This window comes from Oryctolagus cuniculus, chromosome 16 (genome assembly GCF_051225735.1).
Source record: "Oryctolagus cuniculus isolate XC-2025 breed Fujian yellow rabbit chromosome 16, ASM5122573v1, whole genome shotgun sequence".
In the NCBI taxonomy this organism is placed as follows: Eukaryota; Metazoa; Chordata; class Mammalia; order Lagomorpha; family Leporidae; genus Oryctolagus; species Oryctolagus cuniculus.
Window position 1 is genome coordinate 8,965,001 of NC_142882.1, and position 21,504 is coordinate 8,986,504.

General features: G+C 55.1%; 1 protein-coding gene across 1 annotated transcript in view; it reads right to left on the bottom strand.

Moving 5' to 3' along the window:
* The window catches only part of FBN3 (fibrillin 3), a 61,673-nt gene that overhangs the window by 13,881 nt on the left and 26,288 nt on the right, over positions 1–21,504 (bottom strand). The window contains exons 32-51 of the mRNA XM_089315456.1: positions 21,065–21,187; positions 19,513–19,674; positions 18,598–18,666; positions 16,885–17,010; positions 13,755–13,880; positions 13,265–13,414; positions 12,877–12,948; positions 10,994–11,119; positions 10,615–10,740; positions 10,179–10,304; positions 9,712–9,828; positions 6,778–6,906; positions 5,864–5,983; positions 4,953–5,078; positions 4,045–4,197; positions 3,831–3,896; positions 3,579–3,704; positions 2,811–2,930; positions 2,555–2,677; positions 1–35 (exon numbers count right to left, since the gene is read on the bottom strand). The exon at positions 1–35 is cut by the window's left edge and continues 100 nt beyond it. Coding sequence (XP_089171582.1) covers positions 1–35; positions 2,555–2,677; positions 2,811–2,930; positions 3,579–3,704; positions 3,831–3,896; positions 4,045–4,197; positions 4,953–5,078; positions 5,864–5,983; positions 6,778–6,906; positions 9,712–9,828; positions 10,179–10,304; positions 10,615–10,740; positions 10,994–11,119; positions 12,877–12,948; positions 13,265–13,414; positions 13,755–13,880; positions 16,885–17,010; positions 18,598–18,666; positions 19,513–19,674; positions 21,065–21,187 — 2,321 coding nt within the window. The remainder of the gene's footprint in view (positions 36–2,554; positions 2,678–2,810; positions 2,931–3,578; positions 3,705–3,830; positions 3,897–4,044; positions 4,198–4,952; positions 5,079–5,863; positions 5,984–6,777; positions 6,907–9,711; positions 9,829–10,178; positions 10,305–10,614; positions 10,741–10,993; positions 11,120–12,876; positions 12,949–13,264; positions 13,415–13,754; positions 13,881–16,884; positions 17,011–18,597; positions 18,667–19,512; positions 19,675–21,064; positions 21,188–21,504) is intronic.

The window sequence follows — 21,504 nt, forward strand, 5'->3', positions numbered from 1 at the left end:
GCAGTCCTGGGACCCGTCCGCACACTCGTCCACGTCTTCAGATGACCAGGGACAGTTGTCAGCCAAGGCCAGGACCCCGGGACCCAGGGCCAGGGCTGTGGGGGCCTGGATCCCACCCAGGCCCTGTAGTTCTGCACCAGCTCTTCCCAGAACGGGAACCACCAACCCTGGGCAGCCTCAATGGGGGTCAAGACTGCACCCCAAAACCTGCCTCCGTCGCCCTCACGGGGCCTGTAAATCTGTCTCACAGCCCTGGAGAGACCCGGTCTCAGCCTGGGATTTCTTGCCCTTGACCCTGTGGACTTTTGGGGCAGAAACGTTCTCTATGGTGAGGGCTCTTCTGTGAGTGTCACAGGACACTCGGCAGCATCTCCAGTCCCTGGCCCTCAGAGACACGACCCTCACCCCTGCCCCTACACATCCCCTGGGGCACAGTCACCGTCCCTTCTGCCTCCCTCCACAGAGCAGGTGCAGCCCTTACTGCCCTGTTAGACTCAGCCCCGGAAGATGCTCACACCGCATCAATGACAACAGAAGCAAAACTACTAGGGCTGGTGTGAGGGTGGCACACGGCCCTATGACATAGCGGTTAAGTGGCCCCCCTGTATCACAGGTGTCCCATACGGGCACCAGTTCATGTCCTGGCTGCTCATTTCCGGTCCAGCTCCCTGCTAATGGTCTGAGAAAAGCAGCGGAAGATGGCCCAAGTGCTTGGGCCCCTGCTACCCACATGGGAGCCCCAGTGCAGTTCTAGGTTTCTGGCTTCTGCCTGGCCCAGGCTAACCCCAGCTACGGCAGACGCCTGTGGCATGAACTGGCAGAGGGGAGATTTTCTGTCTGACCCTCTGCCTCTCAGATAAAATAAAAGAAGCAAAACGACTGCTATGGTTTAGGGGTGTCCCCCTAAAATTTACATGTTGGAAACTGTATGAGGGTATTTCCAGAAGTTTGTGGAAAATGGAATTAAAAGATAAGTTTATTCAGGTGCAAAAAGACTGAACTCCTTGCATATCAGTGGTCTTCAAGGGGCTCATGGAAGGAGCAGGTGTGAGGCCTAGGAAAACGCCCACATCTGTATCACACCTCCCTTCCACCCCCAACTCCAGCTTCCTGCTCACACAGACCCTGCAAGGCAGCAGGCGGAGGCTCACTCAGGGGATGGGTTCATGAGTGGGAGAGCTGGACGGCTTTCCTAGTGCCTGGCTTCAGCCTCGCCCAACCCTGGCCACTGAGACATCTGTGGAGTGAAGCAGCAGATGGGACCTCTCTGCCTTTCATTTAAAATTTTTTTAAAAAAGGGGCTGGCGCAGTGGCATAGTGGATAAAGCTGCTGCCTCCAGTGCCAGCATCCCATATGGGCGCCAGTTCAAGTCCCGGCTGCTCCGCTTCTGATCCAGCTCTCTGCTATGGCCTGGGAAAGCAGTAGAAGATGGCCCAAGTGCTTGGGCCCCTGCACCTGTGTGGGAGACCTGGAAGAAGCTCCTGGCTCCTGGCTTTGGATCGGTGCAGCTCCAGCCGTCGCAGCCATCTGAGGAGTGAACCAGTGGATGGAAGACCTCTCTCTCTCTCTCTCTGCCTCTGCCTCTCTCTGTGTAACTCCAACTTTCAAATAAATAAATAAATCTTTAAATAATTTTTAAAAAGTCGTGGAAAATGTATACTGTGAACAAACTACATGGGGCTCTCAAAATTTTTTTTCCAACAGAATAAACTCTAAAATTTCATATTCCCCCTTTTTTAAAGTTTTTGCATTTTCTTTTCTAAAAACTTATTTATTTATTTGAAAGGCAGAATGATAGAGGCAGAAAGAGAGAGAGAGAGAATCTTCTATCTGTTGGATCAATCCCCAAATGGCCACAATGGCTGGATCAGGCTGAAGCTAGGAGCCAGGAACTCCATCCAGGTCAGGTCTCCCACATGGGTGGCAGGGACCCAAATACTTGCACCATCAGTGCTGCCTCCCAGGGTGTGCATGACAGGGAGCTGGATCACAAGCAGAGCAGCCAGGACAGGGACCGGCGCTCTGATACGGGATGCCTGTGTTGCAGGTGGCAGCTTAGCTCACTTCGCCACCATACCAAGCCCCCAAATTCCATTTTGAAGCACCCTTTTATGTTGATGGCATTTGGAGGCCTCTGGGAGGTGACTGGGGTGAGATGAGGTCACAGGCTGGGGCCCCTACAAAGGGTCAGCGGCTTTGTCAGAGCAGGTAGAGGGACCTGAGCTGGCGCTGCACTCTGTCACCTCATGTGATGCCCAGGCGACACCACTAGGCCCTCACCAGATGCCAGCTCCATGCACTCGGATGTCCCAGCCAAATGCATGCCCGTTCTTTGTAAATCATGTTCAGAGAACAAGACTCAGGCAGCTCCTCCTGCAGAGCACCTGCTGTATGCACTTTTGGCTCCGCTGTCTGCCCCCTCTACCTCCCTCCCCGCCCACTCCCGCCCCTGGCAGCTCAGGCTCTGATTCCTGCATTTTACAGACAGTAAGTAGAGGAGCTGAGACGTTCCCCGGGTTCCAGGACCCAGCACGTGACTGACACGCAGCCTACCTCGGCACATGGCCCCGTCCTCGCGCAGGGCGTAGCCAGCCGGGCAGGTGCACAGGTAGGAGCCCTCAGTGTTGTGGCAGCGGAAGGCGCAGAGCAGCGGGTTCAGGGCACACTCATCGATGTCTGTGGAGGTCGGCGGAGGTGCTGCTAGGCGAGGTCAGCCTGGAGGATCCCCCCCCGGCCCCGCCCCACTCCCCAGGGGCCTGTCCCCAGGTGACCGTGTCATGCAGCCCAGGTCCCAGGCAGACAGTCCTACCCTCGCAAGTCATCATGGGGCCAGGCTCAAAGCCATCAGCGCAGGCACACAGGAAACCTCCGACGACGTTGGTGCATGTGCCCGCCCCACAGGGGTGCCCGGTGGAACACTCGTCTATGTCTGAGAGGGGGTGAGGGGTGGAGAGAACCTCAGACAGCCCCACCACTGTCCCATCTGCACCCCTGCTGAGCACCTTCAGACAGGCTAGGCCGGGGCCGGTGCTGTGGCCTAGCAGCTAAACTGCGAGGCCCGCATCCCATATAGACGCCAGTTCAAGTCCCGGTTGCTCCACTTCTGATCTGACTCCATGCTAATGTGCCTGGGAAAGCAGCAGAAGATGGCCCAAGTGTTTGGGCCCCTGCACCTATGTGGGAGACCTGGAAGAAGCTCCTGGTTTTAGACTAGCCCAGATTTGGCCATTGCCGTCATTTGGGGAGTGAATCTGTGCCTGGAAGATCTCTCTCTCTCTCCCTCTCTCTCTCTGTAACTCTGCCTTTTAAACAAACAAATAAATAAATCAGTGCCTCTAGGCTTGCTGCAGGGAAGGCATTAGGTGTACGTGTTCAATGAATGAGTGAAAAAAGCAGCAAATAAATCAATGACAGAATGGGTGAGAGTGAAAAAAATATGCAAATGAGGGAATAAATAACTGTGTATGAATGAATGAATGATTGGAGCAACTGGATGAGAGAACAAATGAGCAAGTGAATGTGTGACCAAGTGGGTGGATGAGTGAATGAGGGAGTGAGGGAGTGAGCGGCTACTCACCCCCACAGCTGAACCCGGCGGGGTCCAGGCTGTACCCGAGGGCACACTCGCAGCGGAAGGAGCCGTCCGTGTTGACACACGCACCATTGGTGCAGATGCCAGGGTTCTCTGCACACTCGTCCACATCTAGGATAGCAAGGATTGCAGGCACCGTTCCCGTCACTGCACAGGTCCCAGGGCCACCCCGGGGTCTCAGAGGGACAGCCTGAGACCCATGCAACACGGGCTCTCAGCACTGGGCGAGGGGCTTACCTTCTCGAGAGTCATCCAGGCCTGGGACTGCCCCGTGGCCAAAAGGACACAGCTCCTGAAAGCCAACTGGACGTGGCGGAGGGGAAGGGGTCAGAGTCAGGGTCAAGTGCAGTGCCCAGGATCCCAGGGGGCGTTGGAGGCATGGTCAGGGAAGGGTGGGAGAGGAGGGAGACGGCAGCTCCCGGAGTGCAGCAGGGCCTGGGCTGGAGCTCACCACTGCCCTCCTGAGGGCACAGCTCACAGGGGTCTCCCCAGCCCTCCCCGGGCACTTTGCTGCAGCAACACGGGGTCTTGGTGGTGTTGAAAGGTTTAGGCATCAAGCACTTTCCAGCTTCGAAACGAGTGAAGCAGAAACTCCGCCGTGTGTCTGTGGGGTGGGGGGGCTCTGTCAAGGTGAAGGGCAGGCAGCAGGACCCACCTGCCACGGACCCCTCCCCAACCCAAGTCGTGGTGAGTAGGTGGGGCTGACCCTAACAGTGGCCAACCAGAACATGCCACACCCCTGGTGTGTGTGGTGATTGGCTCAGAGACAGACATGTGACTCACATTGGACCAATAAAGATCAGCCCTGGGACTTTGGCTCAATCCCTTCCACCTACTGCCATTGGTCCCCTTTTGGGCCAGGGAGAAAAGTCAGTCTAGGCCACTCTCCCTTTCCTGGAGAGGCAAAGTCAGAGGATCCTGGACAAATCCTCGTGGGCAGGCTGGCGTGACCTACCCCTGGGTTCTTGGCCCCAAGAAAAACCAAAACTACATGAGCTGAACTGCAAACTCTGTTCTCACCTCTGTGGCTCCAGCTGGTGAGGCTAGCCCACATTGGTGAAGGCTAGCTCAGCTGAGCTGCAGCCAGTCCAGAGTGGCCTAGGCTAGCTCAGACTGGACAAAACCAGCCCAGGAAGGGCAGCCATGGCTAATACAGGTCAACAAGAGGACCCGAGCTGGCCCGAGAGGGACCAGGTTAGCCCTCTGCAGAAGTGACCTGTCTCACCTCCGCCTGGTTACAGCTCCTGGAGTGTCCGACAAGAAACCACAGCTCCCTCTTCTGGGTGATCTGACCCTTCCTTACCCTGCTTCCCACCCTCTTCCCCAAACCCTGCGTGTCCCCTTGAGCCCCAGACGCACCAAAGCAGCGATAGCCATTGTCCGAGAGGACAAAGCCAGGTGGGCAGAGGCACCGGAAGCTCCCAGGGCTGTTGGTACAGGTGCCGAAGAGGCAGAGACTGGGCTCCTCCGAGCACTCGTCAATGTCTGGAGAGGAAGGGACACACACAGGATGGGTGGGACGGAAGTCGGATCTCTCCTGGAGTGGGCTGGGGGGAGGCCTCGGGCATGAGGGGGGCCAGGAGCTGAAGCCACAGTGCCAGGAGGGACGTGTGTACATGGAAGGTCTTTCCCAGGAGGCATCGCCAATGCAAGGGTCAAGATCAGGAAAAGATTCTCTTTACAAAGCCAAGACTGATATATCTGGCCTACACTGCATGGAGTTAGTTCATCCTGTACCAGATTGGCCCAGATAGAAGAGACCAGAGGAGGTCACGCTAGACTGGTCCAGGTTAGCTCCACCTGTATGAAGCTAGCCCATCTGTTAGGCCAGGCTAGTCCTCATTACGCAAGGCTAGCCCAAATGAAAGACTGGCCCAGAAGTGGTGAGGCTAGACTGACCCAGGTTAGGCCCTACTGTATGAAGCTAGCTCCATCTACTCAGGCCAGAATGGGCCAGGTTAGACCACACTGTACAAGGCTATTCCACATGGATGCCAGGCCAGACTGCTCCTTGCCCACCATTTCCTGAGTGAAGAGTTCTATGATTGGGAGACCCCCACATCCGTGCTCATTAGAGGACTCAAGAGGAAACATGTGGGCCCGAGAGTGAGCACTCTGAGCTCAGAAACAACAGTAACAACAATGGAAGGATCTAGGCTATGTGCATCTCCCACCTGGCCATGATTTGAGCTGGTATTCCCATTCTACCTGTAGGGAAGCCACAGGCCCCTCTCTGGCTCCAGAGATGGGAGGAGGGGCCAGACACTCACCGACGCAGCGGTCACTCTGCACCTGGAAGCCAGGGGGGCAGATGCAGCGGAAGGAGCCCTCGAGGTTCTGGCATGTGCCTGGGAGGCAGGTTCCCGCGAAGCTGAGACACTCATCGGTGTCTGCGGAGAGCAGGAGGGAGAGGGGTCCCTGCACCAGCCAGGAGGCACGGGGGCTCCCCTGTGGCTAGGAGCAACCCGTGCAGTCACTGTGTCAGAGCCAAGGGTGCCAGGGCTGGCTCAGGTGAACAGGAAAGGATGGGAAAGAATTCACTGGGCCTGGCAGGGTTTTGGGTGGGAGCAGAGAGTGTCTGCAGCGACTTCCTAAACTCCAGTCGCTTGATATCCACGGCAGCCCTCTGCTCTCTAATATCCCTGACTTGAGAAAACTTAGATTTCCAAGTCAGCCTCATCCTGAACCACAGAGCCCATGAAAATTCAGAAATGTTGTGCTCACTTCACATGGTCCTTTTATACCTTCAAATAAATACATGGGTTGGAAACGGAGCCACGTTCACTCGGAAGCACCGAGTGCAGGTCCACACATGTGGTGGAATGAGAAGGCCATGCCAAGATGGCTGCTGACAACAGAAACTGCCTGGCAGCAGGCTGTGATTGGATGGCTTTGGAAACTGCCTGGCAACAGGCTGTGATTGGTTAGGGCATAGACCACCCCTTGACTGGATTGGCTGCCTTGTCTATATAAGCTGCTGTACCAAGTGAAATAAATGAGTCTGCAGGCTGCTCGCCTCTGGCCTGCTTTCACCCGACTCCTGGGGGGGTCTGTGTGGTGATTCCGCGCCTCTTGCCTCCACCACGCTCCTCCTCTCAGGAACAAATCCACAGCAACACTGAGTGCAGGTCCACGTGGAGTTGGTGGTGGCGGGGGTGCCGCCCAGCCCCAGGAGGACACTCACCCACACAGTTCTTCCCATCCGCAGTGAGCCAGAAGCCATCCTGACACAGGCAGAGGAAGGAGCCAGGTGTGTTGAGGCACTCGCCAGATCTGCACACCTGCCCCACCAGGGTGGCGCACTCGTCAACATCTGCAGAGAGAACGGGCAGGTGTGGTCACCCCCTGGGCCTCTCTTGTGCTTCTTTCCACAGCTGAGCTGACAGCACTGCCTTCAGTTAATGGAGCAGTCATGTATCAGACTCTGCATTAGCCTTGCCACAACCCTGCAACATCTTCCAGCGTAGCCACTTAGTGCTGTGAATTTGCCTCTAAGCGCTCTTTATTTACTTTCAAAGGCAGAGTTACAGAGAGGCAGAGGCAGAGACAGAGACAGAGACAGAGAGAAAGGTCTTCCATCTGTTGGTTCACTCCCCAAATGACTGCAATGGCCATAGCTGGGCCAATCTGAAGCCAGGAGCCAGGAGGTCCATCCAGGTCTCCTACACAGGTGCAGTGGTCCAAGCACTTGGGCCATCTTCTACTGCTTTCTGAGGCCATAGCAGAGAGTTGGATCGGAAGTGGAGCAGCCGGGACTCAAATCGGCGCCCATATGGGAAGCAGGTGGTGGCTTTTACCCACTATACCAAATCACTGCCCCCCCCAATATTTATATGTTGTGTTTCCATTTAATTAAAAATATTTTCAATTTTTCTTATAATTTCTTCTTTGATCTAAGAGTATGTTGTTTAGTTTCCAAATATCTGGAGACTTTTTTTTTTTTTTAAGATTTATTTATTTGAAAGGTAGAGTTGCAGAGAGGCAGAGGCAAAGAGAGGTCTTCCATCCTCTGGTTCACTCCCTAGTTGGTCACAATGGCTGGAGCTGTGCCAATCTGAAGCCAGGAGCCAGGAGCTTCCTCCGGGTCTCCCACATGGGTGCAGGGGCCCAAGGACTAGGGCCATCTTCTACTGCTTTTCCAGGCCACAGCAGAGAGCTGGATCAGAAGTGGAGTAGCCAGGACTTGAACTAGCACCCATACGGGAGGCTGGCACTGCAGGCAATGGCTGTACCTGTTACATCACAGTGCTGGTCCCTTCACTTGACATTCTGAGGATTTACTTGATGTGACTCCAATTCTTTTGAAATTTGTTACAGTTTGTTTTTCGGCCCAGAAATTGATCTTCCATGGTAAATATCCACATATACTTGAAAAGAATGTGTATTCTAGAAGGTTCTATAAATATCATTCTTCTTCAAGTGACTGTGTCCTTAATGATTTTCTGTTTGCTCTATTACTGAGGGAGGTATATTCAAGTTGCCAATGATAACTGTGGGTTTCTCTCTCTCTCTTATTTTTAATTTGACAGGCAGAGTTAGACAGTGAGAGAAAGAGACAGAGAAAGGTCTTCCTTCTGTTGGTTCACCCCCCAAATGGCCACTACGGCCGGCGCGCTACACCAATCTGAAGCCAGGAGCCAGGTGCTTCTTCCTGGTCTCCTATGCAGGTGCAGGGGCCCAAGCACCTGGGCCACCCTCCACTGCCTTTCCAGGCCACAGCAGAGAGCTGGACTGGAAGAAGAGCAACCGGGACTAGAACCCGGCGCCCATGTGGGATGCCGGCGCTGCAGGCGGAGGATTAACCAAGTGAGCCATGGCGCTGGCCCACTGTGGATTTCTCTACCTCTTTTTTTTTAGCGCTGTCAATTTTTACTTCATGGATTTTCGAAGCTCTGTTTTTGGATACATATGTATTTTTGATTATGTCCCCTTGGAGAATTGATCAATATATACCTGTCTTTATCTCTATTTATATGGTCTGATATTTGGTTTGGTGGGTCTTACTATTAATCCTGCTTTACAGATGAGAAAATGGAGCACAGAGAAGTAAATTACTTATCTAGGATCTCATAGTTGGTAGGTGTCAAAGGCGGGGTTTGAACTCATGCCACTTGACCGTGGGTCCATGCTTCTACTGAGCACACTAAACTGGGAAGCTATTCTGCCCAGGTCTTGCTTTCACTCTTCCCCTCGCCTTCTTCTGATTTCACCAAAGAAGAAATCATAAGAGGAGTAGAAAATATTTTGAACTAAACAAAAAGGAAAACACAACATATCAAAAATGTGTGGATGCAGCTAAGACATCACTTAGAGGCAAATTCATAGCACTAAGTAGCATCCTCCTCTGCTTCCCCTCAACCTCAGGGTGAGCCCCCAGTGCACTTGCAACAGTTGGGGACACGGTCAGGGTTCTACTGACGGGGCTGTCCCCCGGCACATTGGTCCACATCTCGGGAATCCAGAGAATGGGGTGGGGGCGACGGAGAAACCCACCCTGCCAGAATCAACCCCCAGTTGGCATTTAGCAATTGCAAGTACATGCAGGACTCTGGCTGACTCATTCTCAGAGGGAACTCCATCCTCTGAGGTTGTTTTTCTTTTTCCTTCCTTCCTTCCTTCCTTCCTTCCTTCCTTCCTTCCTTCCTTCCTTCCTTCCTTCCTTTCTTTCTTTTTTTTTTTACAGGCAGAATGGACAGTGAGAGAGAAAGACAGAGAGAAAGGTCTTCCTTTGCCGTTGGTTCACCCTCCAATGGCCGCCGCGGCCGGCGCACTGCGGCCGGCGCACTGCACTGATCCGAAGCCAGGAGCCAGGTGCTTCTCCTGGTCTCCCATGGGGTGCAGGGCCCAAGCACCTGGGCCATCCTCCACTGCACTCCCGGGCCACAGCAGAGAGCTGGCCTGGAAGAGGGGCAACTGGGAAAGAATCTGGCGCCCCGACCAGGACTAGAACCCGGTGTGCCGGCGCCGCAAGGCGGAGGATTAGCCTATTGAGCCGTGGCGCTGGCCCTGAGTTTGTTTTCCCTAAGGGTCAACACCCTTTCCTGTGAGACCCACTTTCTTTCTAGGGAGGGGACACTGAGGCCAAACTCATCCCCCCCACCCCCTGCCGCCAGCTCACCCACACAATTCCCACTGGCCGTCTTCACAAAGCCAGGAAAGCAGAAGCAGTTGTAGGAGCCGACAGTGTTCCTGCAGGTCCCGTTTGCACACGGCTGTTGATCACACTCATCGACATCTGATGGAGCAAAGCCCACAAACCCACTCAACTTGCTCAGGCCATAGGGTGGCTCCTGGAGCTAGCGCTTGGCTAGACCCTACCCGCCTGGTCTACTCAGATGGCTCTGTAGTGACCCCTGGTGGTGATCGCTGGGAAGTCCCTCCAGGGTTATATTTCCCATTTTACAGATTAGAAGACTGAGGCACAAGGAAGCCAGCAAGTCATTTACCCAAGTTCTTAGTACCAGCACTCAAATCTGGGTCTTCCTATAAACTAGAATGCGCACAAAGCAGCATCTCCCATCTCAGGGGAGGAGCCAACCCCAGACAGCCTGGCCTGACGGGAGGGGGCAAGAGGGGGATGCTCACCCAGGCACAGGGTCCGATCGGCCGAGGTGTGGAAGCCGCGGTGACACCGGCACACATAGCTTCCCTCGGTGTCCACGCAGTCACCGTGGCTACATACGTTTGGGATCTCCCGACACTCGTTCCATCCTGGGGGTGCAGGTAGCCTGGTGTCCCTAGGCCCCTCACCCCACAATGCTGCCCTGAGCTCTTGTTTGCTGCAGCGGGGGGAACCTGAGCTTGCCTTGAGGGGCCCCCCTCCCCACCACTCAAGCCCAGGCTGTCAGCGTCATGGAAGCCCCAGGATACTCCATCCCATAATAGTACAGACAAGCAGAACAGCTAGAGGGGGGCCACGCGCTGCTCAGGTCGCGGGGGGCAGCCTGGCTCCCTCACCCCCCCCCCCCACTGCTCACCCTGCCGGGGCCTGGTCTGCCGCCTCCCGGGGGTCCCTGCTCACCCTCGCAGGCCCCGCCTGGAGACAGCCTGTACCCTGGGGCACACTCGCAGCGGTAGCTGCCGGGGCTGTTGAAGCAGTTGGCATTCCGCCGGCACGGGCTATCCCCACCAGCACACTCGTCCACATCTGGAGGATCCAGCAAATGGGGTAGGCGTGATGGATAAGCCCACCCAGAAAGAATCAACCCCTAGCCCCGGCCCCTGGCTTTGGAACAGGGGGTGTCCCTTTGGAAACAGCTAGAACTAGAGGAAGGGTGGTTCTAGGGCACGGAGCCCCATTACCCAGACAGGAAGACTGAGGTTCACAGCATTGCAATGACTCTTGCAAATCGCACAGTGGGGGACCAGCATCCCGCCCAGACCCCAGGGGCCGGGGGCACCTTCACAGGCCAGCAGGACGCTGTTGTAGTTGAAACCCACGGGGCACTCGCAGCGGAAGCTTCCGATCTGGTTGATGCAGACGCCGTGGGCACAGATGGCCGGGATCTCCCCACACTCGTCGACGTCTGGAGAGGGCGAGAGCCGTCAGGGGTAGCCCAGCCCCTGGGAGCCGCCGCAGATCCTAAGCTAAAGGACCCACTGGTCCTGCGCTGTGCTGGACGTCATGGCCACAAACCAGCACGTGCTTAGAAAGTTGTCACAGGGGCCGGCATTTTCACGGCATTGAAGACACTGCTTGGGATGCCTGGGTTTGAGTCCTGGCTCCACTTCCAACCCGGCTTCCTGCTAATGTGAACCCTGGAGGCAGCAGGTAATGGCTTCAGCAATTGGGTTTCCGTTCCCCACATGGGAGGCCCGGATGGAGCTCCTAGCTCCTGGCTTTGACCGTGTCCCAGCCCTAGCACATGGGAAATCTCTCTCTCTCTCTTTCTCTCTTTTTTTTTTTTTTTTTTTTTTTTGACAGGCAGAGTGGACAGTGAGAGAGACAGACAGAAAGGTCTCCCTTTTGCCGTTGATTCACCCTCCAATGGCTGCCGCGGCCAGCGCGCTGCGGCCGGCGCACCACACTGATCCGAAGCCAGGAGCCAGGTGCTTCTCCTGGTCTCCCATGGGGTGCAGGGCCCAAGCACCTGGGCCATCCTCCACTGCACTCCCGGGCCACAGCAGAGAGCTGGCCTGGAAGAGGGGCAACCGGGAAAGAATCCAGTGCCCTGACCGGGACTAGAACCCGGTGTGCCGGCGCCGCAAGGCGGAGGATTAGCCTAGTGAGCCACAGCGCCGGCTTCTCTCTCTCTCTCTTTTAAATATCCATCAATCAAGTCCTGCTGTGGTCCAGAGACCAGGCTGTGTAAAGACCAGAGCAGGAGAGGGCTTCTCTCTCCATTAAAGCCACACCTTTCTGTGGCTCAGCAAACCTGCTGCTTGGAATCTACCAGAAAGAGGCAGCATCTAGGCTTGGAGCCACGGCACAGCCGGTTAAGTTGCCCCATATGATGCTGGCATCCCGTGTGAGTGTGGGTTTGAGTCCCAGCTGCTCTACTTCCAATCCAGCTCCCTCTAATGAGGCCTGGGAAAGCAGAAGATGGCCCAAGTAATTGGACCCCTGCACCCGCATGAGAGACCTGGAAGAAGCTCCTGGCTTCAGCCAGACCCAGCCCGGGTCATTGTGGCCATTTGGGGAATGAATCAGCTGATGGGAAACTCTCCTTCTATGTCTCTCCCTCCCTCTCTGTAACTCTGCCTTTCAAACAAATAAATAAGCCCACAACAGCTGGGACTGGGCCAGGCTGAAACCAGGAGCCAGGAACTCCATCCGGGTCTCCCACGTGGGTACCAGGAGCCATCATCTCCTGCCTCCAAGGATACACTCTGGCAGGAAGCTGGGGTCAGGGCTGGATCCAGAGGCAGGGTTCCAACTCAGGCTGGGTAGGGACATCCCAAGCCAAAAGCTACCTTCCCCCACCCCCACCCCGCACCGCCCCAGAGTGCCGGTTTGGGAAGCCGAGAAAGTTTTGGAGACGGATGGTGGCAACGGTTACAAAATCATGTGCGTGTGCTTAACGCCACGGAGCTGTGCATTTAGCAACAGTGAGGATGGCAAATCCGACCATGATCTTAAACAAATTGATAATGATGTCATAAAAACATTCTTGCTGTTTAAAATAATAGGCCTTTTGGAGGCAGGATTCCTGGGGAGTTGGAAGCCCCGTGGCTGATGCTGGGGGGAGGGGGCTGAGGGGAGGAAATGGCGGGGGGGGGGGGGCCTGGAAAGGAAGGGCCGTGGGGGAGGGGAGAGCCAGGCAGGCTGGCAACTGTCACTCACCGAGGGGCCTCCCCGTGTGGACATCCGCGACAAAGCCTGGGACCGGGTGCCCACACAGGAGCTGGTAATCCGCTGTGCGAAGACGACACAGGTCAGGTCCCTGCTGTCACCTGGCCTCCTCCCGCCCAGGTCCCTCCCTCACCCTGGCCATGGCCATCAGGGTCTCCCCTTCCCCAGCCTGGGGGTGGGGGGGAATGTGTCCCTGTCCCCAGGTCTGACCTGGTGCTGGCACTCACCACCCCCGCCCCCAACAAGTGCTCGTGTCTTCAAGGCCCTTCCTGACCAAGGACACTCTCCAGCTCCCTCAGAGCTCTGTGGCTCCCAAGCCAGGCAGGGGCTGGGGGGGGGGGGGGGGGAGTAGGGCCGGAGGTGGGGGAGGGGCACTCACAGCTGGCGGGGGTGGGGCAGGCCTCGCAGGGTCTGTTCCAGGCATGGCCCACATTGTAGGAGCAGCAGCACATCTTCCGAGTCACGTTGAAGGCCAGCTCGTTCCGACACGTGCCATCACGGCTCCGGAAGCACACGTCCTTTCTCATGTCTGCGGTCGGGGTTGGGGATGAGCATCAGAAGAGAGGGCCAAACGGGTGAGAACTTGTTGATTAACCCGCTTGAGAATTACCGGCTTGACGAGTCTCCTCTAACACATTGGGGGGCACCGTTTATTTTTCAGTCTTTATCAGGCAGTGCACAGCCTGGGCAACCATACGTGGCAACCTTGGGTTCCTAAATCCTGCAGCTGCCCCATATCAGCACTTTAAACTGCTCCCCCAAATGCACCCCTCCACCCTCTTCCAAAGCTTGGAGGCTCCCAGCCGACCCTTCCACACCCATGCACTGCTTGTGAACCGGCTGGTCCCCCGGGTCGTCACACTCCCTACCCGTGCAGTTGCTGCCACCATCGATTTGCAGGTAGTCCCCAGGGCAGACACAGGTGTAGCTCCCCAGGGTGTTGTAGCAAGTGCCAGGGCCGCAGACGCCCGTGTGTGCAGAGCATTCGTCGAGGTCTGCGGGGGCACAGACAGGCAGGGTTCAGGCGTGGCCTGGTCATCGTTCCACGCAGGCCCAGTGGAGCCACCTCACTGCCTCAAGATCAGCTTCGTGTGCACAGATCACTCAGGAGTGCAGAAAGACCACACGAGGTGGGGGTGGTAAATGGGAAACACAATGGCCTGAGCTCACGACCCAACTTTTTATCACCAAAGTCTGTTTTGTACCTGTTTTAAACATGTTTTCATTTATTTTTCTGAAAAGCACAGAGAGAGAAAGAGAGAGAGAGAGAGAGAGAGAGGTCTTCCATCTCCTGGTTTACTCCCCAAATGCCCACAACAGCCACAGCTGCGCCAGGCTGAAACTAGGAGAGAGGAGCTCCATCCGGGTCTCCCACGTGGGTGCAGGGGCCCAAGCACTGGTCTATCCCTGCTGCCTCGTAGGGTACATATCAGCAGGGAGCTGGACTGGAACCAGGGCTCAAACCCAGGCACTCTGATGTGGGATGTGGGCGTCCCAAGTGGCAACTTAGCTCTGCACCACACACCTGTCCCTCACTTTTATTCAACTGTAGTTTTTTTTTTTTTTTAATAAAAAAAAGGTTTATTTATTTGAAATGCAAAGTGATGAGGGAGGTGGGAACACAGAGAGACAAAGGGGGAGAGGGGGGATATCTTTCATCTTCTGGTTCACTCCCCAAATAGCTGCAATGGTTGGAGCTGGGCCAGGCAGAAGCCAGGAGCCTGGAGCTCCATCCAGGTCTCCTACGTGGGTGCATGGACCCAAGCACTTGAGCCACCCTCCGCCACCTTCTTAGGCACGTTAGCAGGGAGCTGGATCAAAGTGGAGCAGCCGGGACTTGAACTGGAATCTATATGGGAGGCTGGCATTGCAGGAGATAGCTTAACACTCTGCGCACCACCACACAGGTCCCTAACTGTAGTTTTATTTATATATATATATACACATATATACATATATATGAATGATATATGATATATATATATATATGATTTATTCTATTTATTTGGAAGACAGAGTTAGAGAGAGAGGTAGAGCCAGAGAGAGAGAGAAAGGTCTTCCATCCACTGGTTGACTCCCAAATGGCTACAACAACCGGAGCTGTGCTTATCGGAAGCCAGGAGCCAGTGGCTTCTTCCAGGTCTCCCATATGGGTGCAGGGGCCCAAGGCTTTGGGCCATCTTCTACTGTTTTCCCAGGCCCTAGCAGAGAGCTGGCTTGGAAGTGGAGCAACCAGGACTCAAACTGGTGCCCATATGGGATGCCAGCACTGTAGGCTGGAGCTTAAACCTACTGCACCCTGTAGTTTTTTTTAGTTCAACAACTTCTTCTTTTTTTTTTTTTTTTTTTTTTTTTTTTTTTGACAAGCACAGTGGACAGTGAGAGAGAAAGACAGAGAGAAAGGTCTTCCTTTGCCGTTGGTTCACCCTCCAATGGCCGCCACGTCCGGCATGCTGCGGCCGGTGCAGCGCGCTGATCCGAAGGCAGGAGCCAGGTGCTTCTCCTGGTCTCCCATGGGGTGCAGGGCCCAAGTACTTGGGCCATCTTCCACTGCACTCCCTGGCCACAGCAGAGAGCTGGCCTGGAAGAGGGGCAACCGGGACAGAATCCGGCACCCCGACCGGGACTAGAACCCGGTGTGCCAGCGCTGCAAGGCGGAGGATTAGCCTAGTGAGCCGCGACGCCAGCCTAGTTCAACTTCTACATGTGATTTTGGCAGTCAGAGGTGGAGACCAATGGGGCTACTTTTGCTATAAATGCTATGTGTGTGCAGTCACAGGAAGCTGTTAACGAGACAAGCATGCCTTCCTAACACAACATGACAGAAAGAGCCCCATGGCTAAGATATTCTAGGTAGGGGAAATGGTTGATTCCCAATGCAATCAATCACCTAGCCCAGGTGGTGAGCTTTCTTTGTGAAGACCTAGTTCAGTTTTTTTTTTTTTTTTTTGCCAAATTGCAGTGTTTAGCATAATTATTCAATGTTCACTGTAGTCTGAAACCAGCCATGGAAAACACATGAACCAACTATGGTGCCCCAGGACAATTTTATGAATGGACATGGAAATTTGGATTTCATATCATTGTCATATGTCACAAAATACTTTTTATTTTTCCAACCACTTAGAAAATGTGAAAATATTCTTAGCTGGTGATCTGTGTACATACAGGGGCCAGAGAGGCCAGTGTTGTGGTGCATACAGTTAAGCCACCACATGCGATGTCAGCATTCCCTGAGAACTGGTTCAAGACCCAGTTGTTCCACTTCTGATCCAGCTCCCTGCTAATGCGCCAGGGAAAGCAGCAGCAGATGGCCCATGTCCTTGGGTCCCTGCACCCATGTGGGAGACCCAGAAGAAGCTCTGAGCTCCTGGCTTCAGTCTGACCCAGCCCTGGCTGTTCCAGACATTTGGGGAGTGAACCAGCAGATGGAATCTCTCCTCTCTCTCTGTCTCTCCCTTTGTCTTTCTGTTATTCTGCCTTTCAAGTAAATTAAACTTTTTAAAAAAAGGAAATGAAGGGGAATTTAAGATAGTCTCAGATAAACAAAAACAGCAGGAGTTTACCTCTCATAAGACCTGCCCTGCAAAAAATACTAAAGGGAGTCCCCCAGATGGAATGAAAAGACACTGGACAGTAACTCTACCCCACACAGTGAGATGAAGAACAATGTAAAAGGGGCTGTCTGAGCCTCGCTACAGGGAGGCAGCAACGGCTGCACCAAGTCTGGTCTCTTTTGAGAGGGTGGAGGGTGAGGGGCGGAGGGTAGAGCGTGGAGGGTGAGGGTGGAGGGTGAGGGTGGAGGGTAAAGGGTGAAGGTAGAGGGTGAGGGGTGGAGGGCAGGAGTCTGGCAAGGAGGAGGAGAAAGCAACAGACCTGAAGGCAGGCCAGGGCCCGCCAACCAGCCCCCCGCCCCAACTCTCACGAAGCTTGGTCAGGCAGGAAGGCAGCAAAGGAGCAGGGGAGACTGGCCCCAGCTCTGGGAGGGGCCGTGCTCACCTGCACAGGTGCGTGCGTCCTCACTGAGACGGTAGCCCGGGGGGCACTCGCACCGGAAGCTGCCGAAGGTGTTGACGCAGTCCCCTCCCTGGCACAGGCCCGGGAGCTCCCGGCACTCATCGATGTCTGTCAGGAAGTGAGGAAGCTATGCTTGGATGCTGAACCCAGAGGGCTTGGGGGATACCTGAACCCCATTCTGGGCTCTCGGGCTCCTCTAAGGAGCCCCAAGATGGTCAGTCTGAAAGGCAGGACTCAGGCTCTCTCTCATTTTCGGTCATCTGTTAGTCCATCCTCCCACCCATCATGGCTCCCCTTGAGTGGAACATCTCCAACTTCATTGCTCCCCATGGATGGATGGAGGGATGGATGGATGGACGGACAGAAGAATCAATTGCTGGATGAATGGATGAATGGTTGATTGGATGAGTAGACTGATGGATGGGCGGGTGGGTAGGGGGATGGAAGGATGGGTGGGGGGCCTGGATGGATGGTAGATGAATGAATGGTTGGTTGGTTGGATGAGCAGATGGATAGATGGGTGGGTGATGGGTGGCTGGGTGCTAGGTGGCTGGGTGGATGGATGGATGGATGGACGGACAGAAGAATCAATTGCTGGGTGAATGGATGAATGGTTGATTGGATGAGTAGACTGATGGATGGGTGGGTGGGTAGGGGGATGGAAGGATGGGTGGGGGGCCTGGATGGATGGTAGATGAATGAATGGTTGGTTGGTTGGATGAGCAGATGGATAGATGGGTGGGTGCTGGGTGGCTGGGTGGATGGCTGGAGGGATGGATGGACGGACGGAAGAATCAATTGCTGGGTGAATGGATGAATGGTTGATTGGATGAGTAGACTGATGGATGGGTGGGTGGGTAGGGGGATGGAAGGATGGGTGGGGGGCCTGGATGGATGGTAGATGAATGAATGGTTGGTTGGTTGGATGAGCAGATGGATAGATGGGTGGGTGATGGGTGGCTGGGTGGATGGATGGATAGATGGATGGACAGACAGAAGAATCAATTGCTGGATGAATGGATGAATGGTTGATTGGATGAGTAGACTGATGGATGGGTGGGTGGGTAGGTGGATGGAAGGATGGGTGGGGGGCCTGGATGGATGGTGGATGAATGAATGGTTGGTTGGTTGGTTGGTTGGATGAGTAGATGGATAGATGGGTGGGTGCTGGGTGGCTGGGTGGCTGGCTGGATGGCATAGTGTGACAAGGATGGAAGGAAGCGTGGGCAGGTGGATGGCAAATGGAAAAACAGAGAGAGAGGGAAGGAGGGAGACAGAGAGAGATGGACGGATGGATATGAAAAGTAGTAGATGGATGAATAGGCAAATGGGTCCACAGATAAGATGAATGAGTTGACAAACAGATGGGTAGATGGACGGATGGATGGACAGATGGATGGAGGGAGGTATGAGAAGGAGATGATTACAGAAGAATGAAGGGAGGGTGGGTGGCTCAGTGGGAGATGGAGTGATGGGGAATGGGTAGATGGGTGAGTGTATTAGGCATGGATTAATAAGCCAACCGGTGGAAGAAGAAATGGCTAAAAGAGTTGACATTCAACAGAAAGTAAAAGTGCAGTTCTATCCCACAGCCAGGCCTCCAGGAGGCAGGATCCGCCTCCCCCAGTCCCCTCCCAAGCTGCCCAGCTCTGCACCGTGGTGAGGTGGGGACTCCGGGATCTGCTAGGAACTCACCTTCCAGGATGACAGTGATGGGGTTGGGCCGGAAGCCCTCGCCACCAGGGCACAGGGTTCTGTACTCAGCTGCAAGGGAAATGGGCTCTATGAGGGGCCCTGGGAAGAGCTCTGGGGCACAGCTGAGAGGGACAAGCCAGGGGAGAGCCCTGGGGAGGGCTCAGAGTGGCCCCCACAATCCTCCTACTGTGCCACGCACATCGCTCATCAGCCCCATGGTGTCAACCAGCTGTGGTCCGCCCGGAGAGCCACCTAGGGATGTGGTGTCGTGTGTGTGTGTGTGTGTGTGTGTGTGTGTGTAATCGTGAGTTCACAGCCAACAAGCCAACAGCCGCATCAGCTGGAAGCTGCTGCGAGCAGGGAGGTGGTGGGCAGCTGCTTCTGACTCCAAAGCAGACCCTAAAGGGGCCCTAAGTGTCGCCCACGAAAGGAAGGCCCTGGATATCCACTCACACTCACATGGGTGGATGGGGGCCACCCCCATTCGGTACCTGAGGTCTTAGCACAGGCTGTTCCCACAGCATTGCACACCTTTCCTCCTGCTCTGCTGGGAAACCTGGCTCACCTTTCCTCCCCTGGAAGCCTGCTCTGAGCCTAAGACCCAGCCCCACCCTACCTCAGCCCTGGGACCCTGAGGGGCAGCATAAAACAGCTGCAGCTCTTCCTTCTCTGGCCCCCAGACCCTAGCACAAGGCACAGAGCAACTCTGAATGTTTGTTGATTGGCTGAGTGATTGTGTTACTACAAACAGAACAGAATTTGTAGAAAGTGACTTTGCAGAGAGGCTGCAGCTGTGAGTGGTCAAGAGTGTGCTGTGTGCCGTGAGATGAGCCCTCTCCCTCTCTGTTCTGTTTCCCTGTCCCCTCTGACCTCTGAGGTCCTGGGCGCCCGTGACTCAGGCCTGCAGGGACTCACTGGTGTTAGCCGCCGGGCACAGCTCACAGGGGTCACCCCAAGCCCGGCCCAGGGAGCAACAGCAGGAGGCTCGGGTGACACCGACTCCAATCTCCGCACTGCAGGAGGTGCCGCCGTCCCCCCGGGGGTGTGTCTCCAGGAAACAGTTTCCAGCCCGGGTATCTGGAGAGGCAGAAATGGACAGCGTGCTGTCAGGGGCCAGCGTGGGGCATAGCAGGTTAAGCCTCCGCCTGCAGGGCCAGCAGCCCATATAAGCACCGGTTCAGGTCCTGGCTGCTCCTCTTCCAATCCAGCTCCCTGCTAGTGCACCTGGGAAAGCCCGAGAGGATGGGTTAAATGCTTGGGCCCTGCACCCGTGTGGGAGACCCAGAAGAAGCTCCTGGCTCCTGGCTTCAAATCAGCCCCAGCTCCAGCTGGGGAGTGGCCAATTGGGTGGTGAACCAGCGGATGGAAGACCTCTCTCTCTGCCTCTCCTTCTCTCTGCATAACTCCGACTTTCAAATAAAAAAATAAATCTTAAAAAAAAAAAAAAAAGAAACAGTGAATTACCAGTGGAGAAGTGGCATGTGTGTGTATGTGTCTTTGTGGAGTTGTGTGCCTCTGTGTGTATCTGTGTGTCTCAGTGTAGATAAACATGTGTGCATGGGACTGTGTGTGCGGTGGACAGGTGCTCTTGAATGGGTAAACAAGGAAATCACACAGCGGCCAGAGAAGGAGGTGTGTGTAACGGAGCGTGTATGAGACTCTGCCTAAACCAAAAGGCTGTATCTTTTTTTTTTTTTTTAATTTTGACAGATAGAGTTAGATAGTGAGAGAGAGAGACAGAGAGAAAGGTCTTCCTTCTGTTGGTTCACCCCCCAAATGACCGCTATGACTGGCACCACGCTGATCCGAAGGCAGGAGCCAGGCACTTCCACCTGGTTTCCCATGCAGGTGCAGGGCCCAAGCACGTGGGCCATCCTCCACTGCCTTCCCGGGCCACAGCAGAGAGCTGGACTGGATGAGGAGCAACCAGGACGAGAACCCGGCGCTCATATGGGAAGCCGGCGCTGCAGGCAGAGGATTAACCAAGTGAGCCACAGCACCAGCCCCAAGGCTGTATCTTTTTAATTTTGTTTATTTGAAAGGCAGAGATAGAGATCTTCCATCCACAGATGTTTCAGTTCCCAAATGCCCACAACAGCTGGGCCTGGGCCAAGTCAAAGCCAAGAGTCCAGAATTAAATCCACGTCTCCCATGTGGGTGCAGGGACCCAGCTACTTCAGCCATCACTGCCGTCTCTGAGGGTGCGCATTAGCTGGGAGCCGGACTCGGAAGCGGAGCTGGGACCTGAACCCCCCAGGCCCTCTGCTATGGGGTGCAGGTGTCCCAGGTATGTTAACTGCTGTACCAAACACCCACTCCCAAAAGGCTGTGTCCTCACAGGTGACACTGGTTGGGGACCAGTGGGGTCCCATTGGTCAGCAGTGGACATCCAGGTTGGTGTGAGTAGTGGCTCCTCCCAGCTCTGTTCACCCCAGGGGCACCCAGCCAGAGCCACCCAGGGACTCACCCACGCAGCCCACCCCGCTGGGGTTCAGCTCAAAATCCTGGGGGCAGATGCAGAAGTAGCTACCGGGGGTGTTGACGCACAGGCCGTTGATGCAGTTCACGGGGTCTGCACACTCGTTCACATCTGTGCACAGCAGGTGCCCTCGTCACAAGGAGCTCTCACTCCGTCCCCTGCCCTCCCGCTCCCTCCTGGGAGGCCACAGCCCTTGCTTGCATGCACTTGTGGACACAGGACTTCAGCTGAGGCTGTGTCCTTTCCTGGGAAGGAACAGGAACCTCCAGCATCCAACCCCCCACCAATGGCCCACTGCTCCTTTGTGTCAATAAAGCTTATGGGTCCGTGGCCACGCCCACTCATTTACATATCACCTGTGGCTTGAGCCAAGGCAGGGTACCCAGTGGCCGGCAAAACTGATCTCTGCCTGTTTTTTTTTTTTTTTT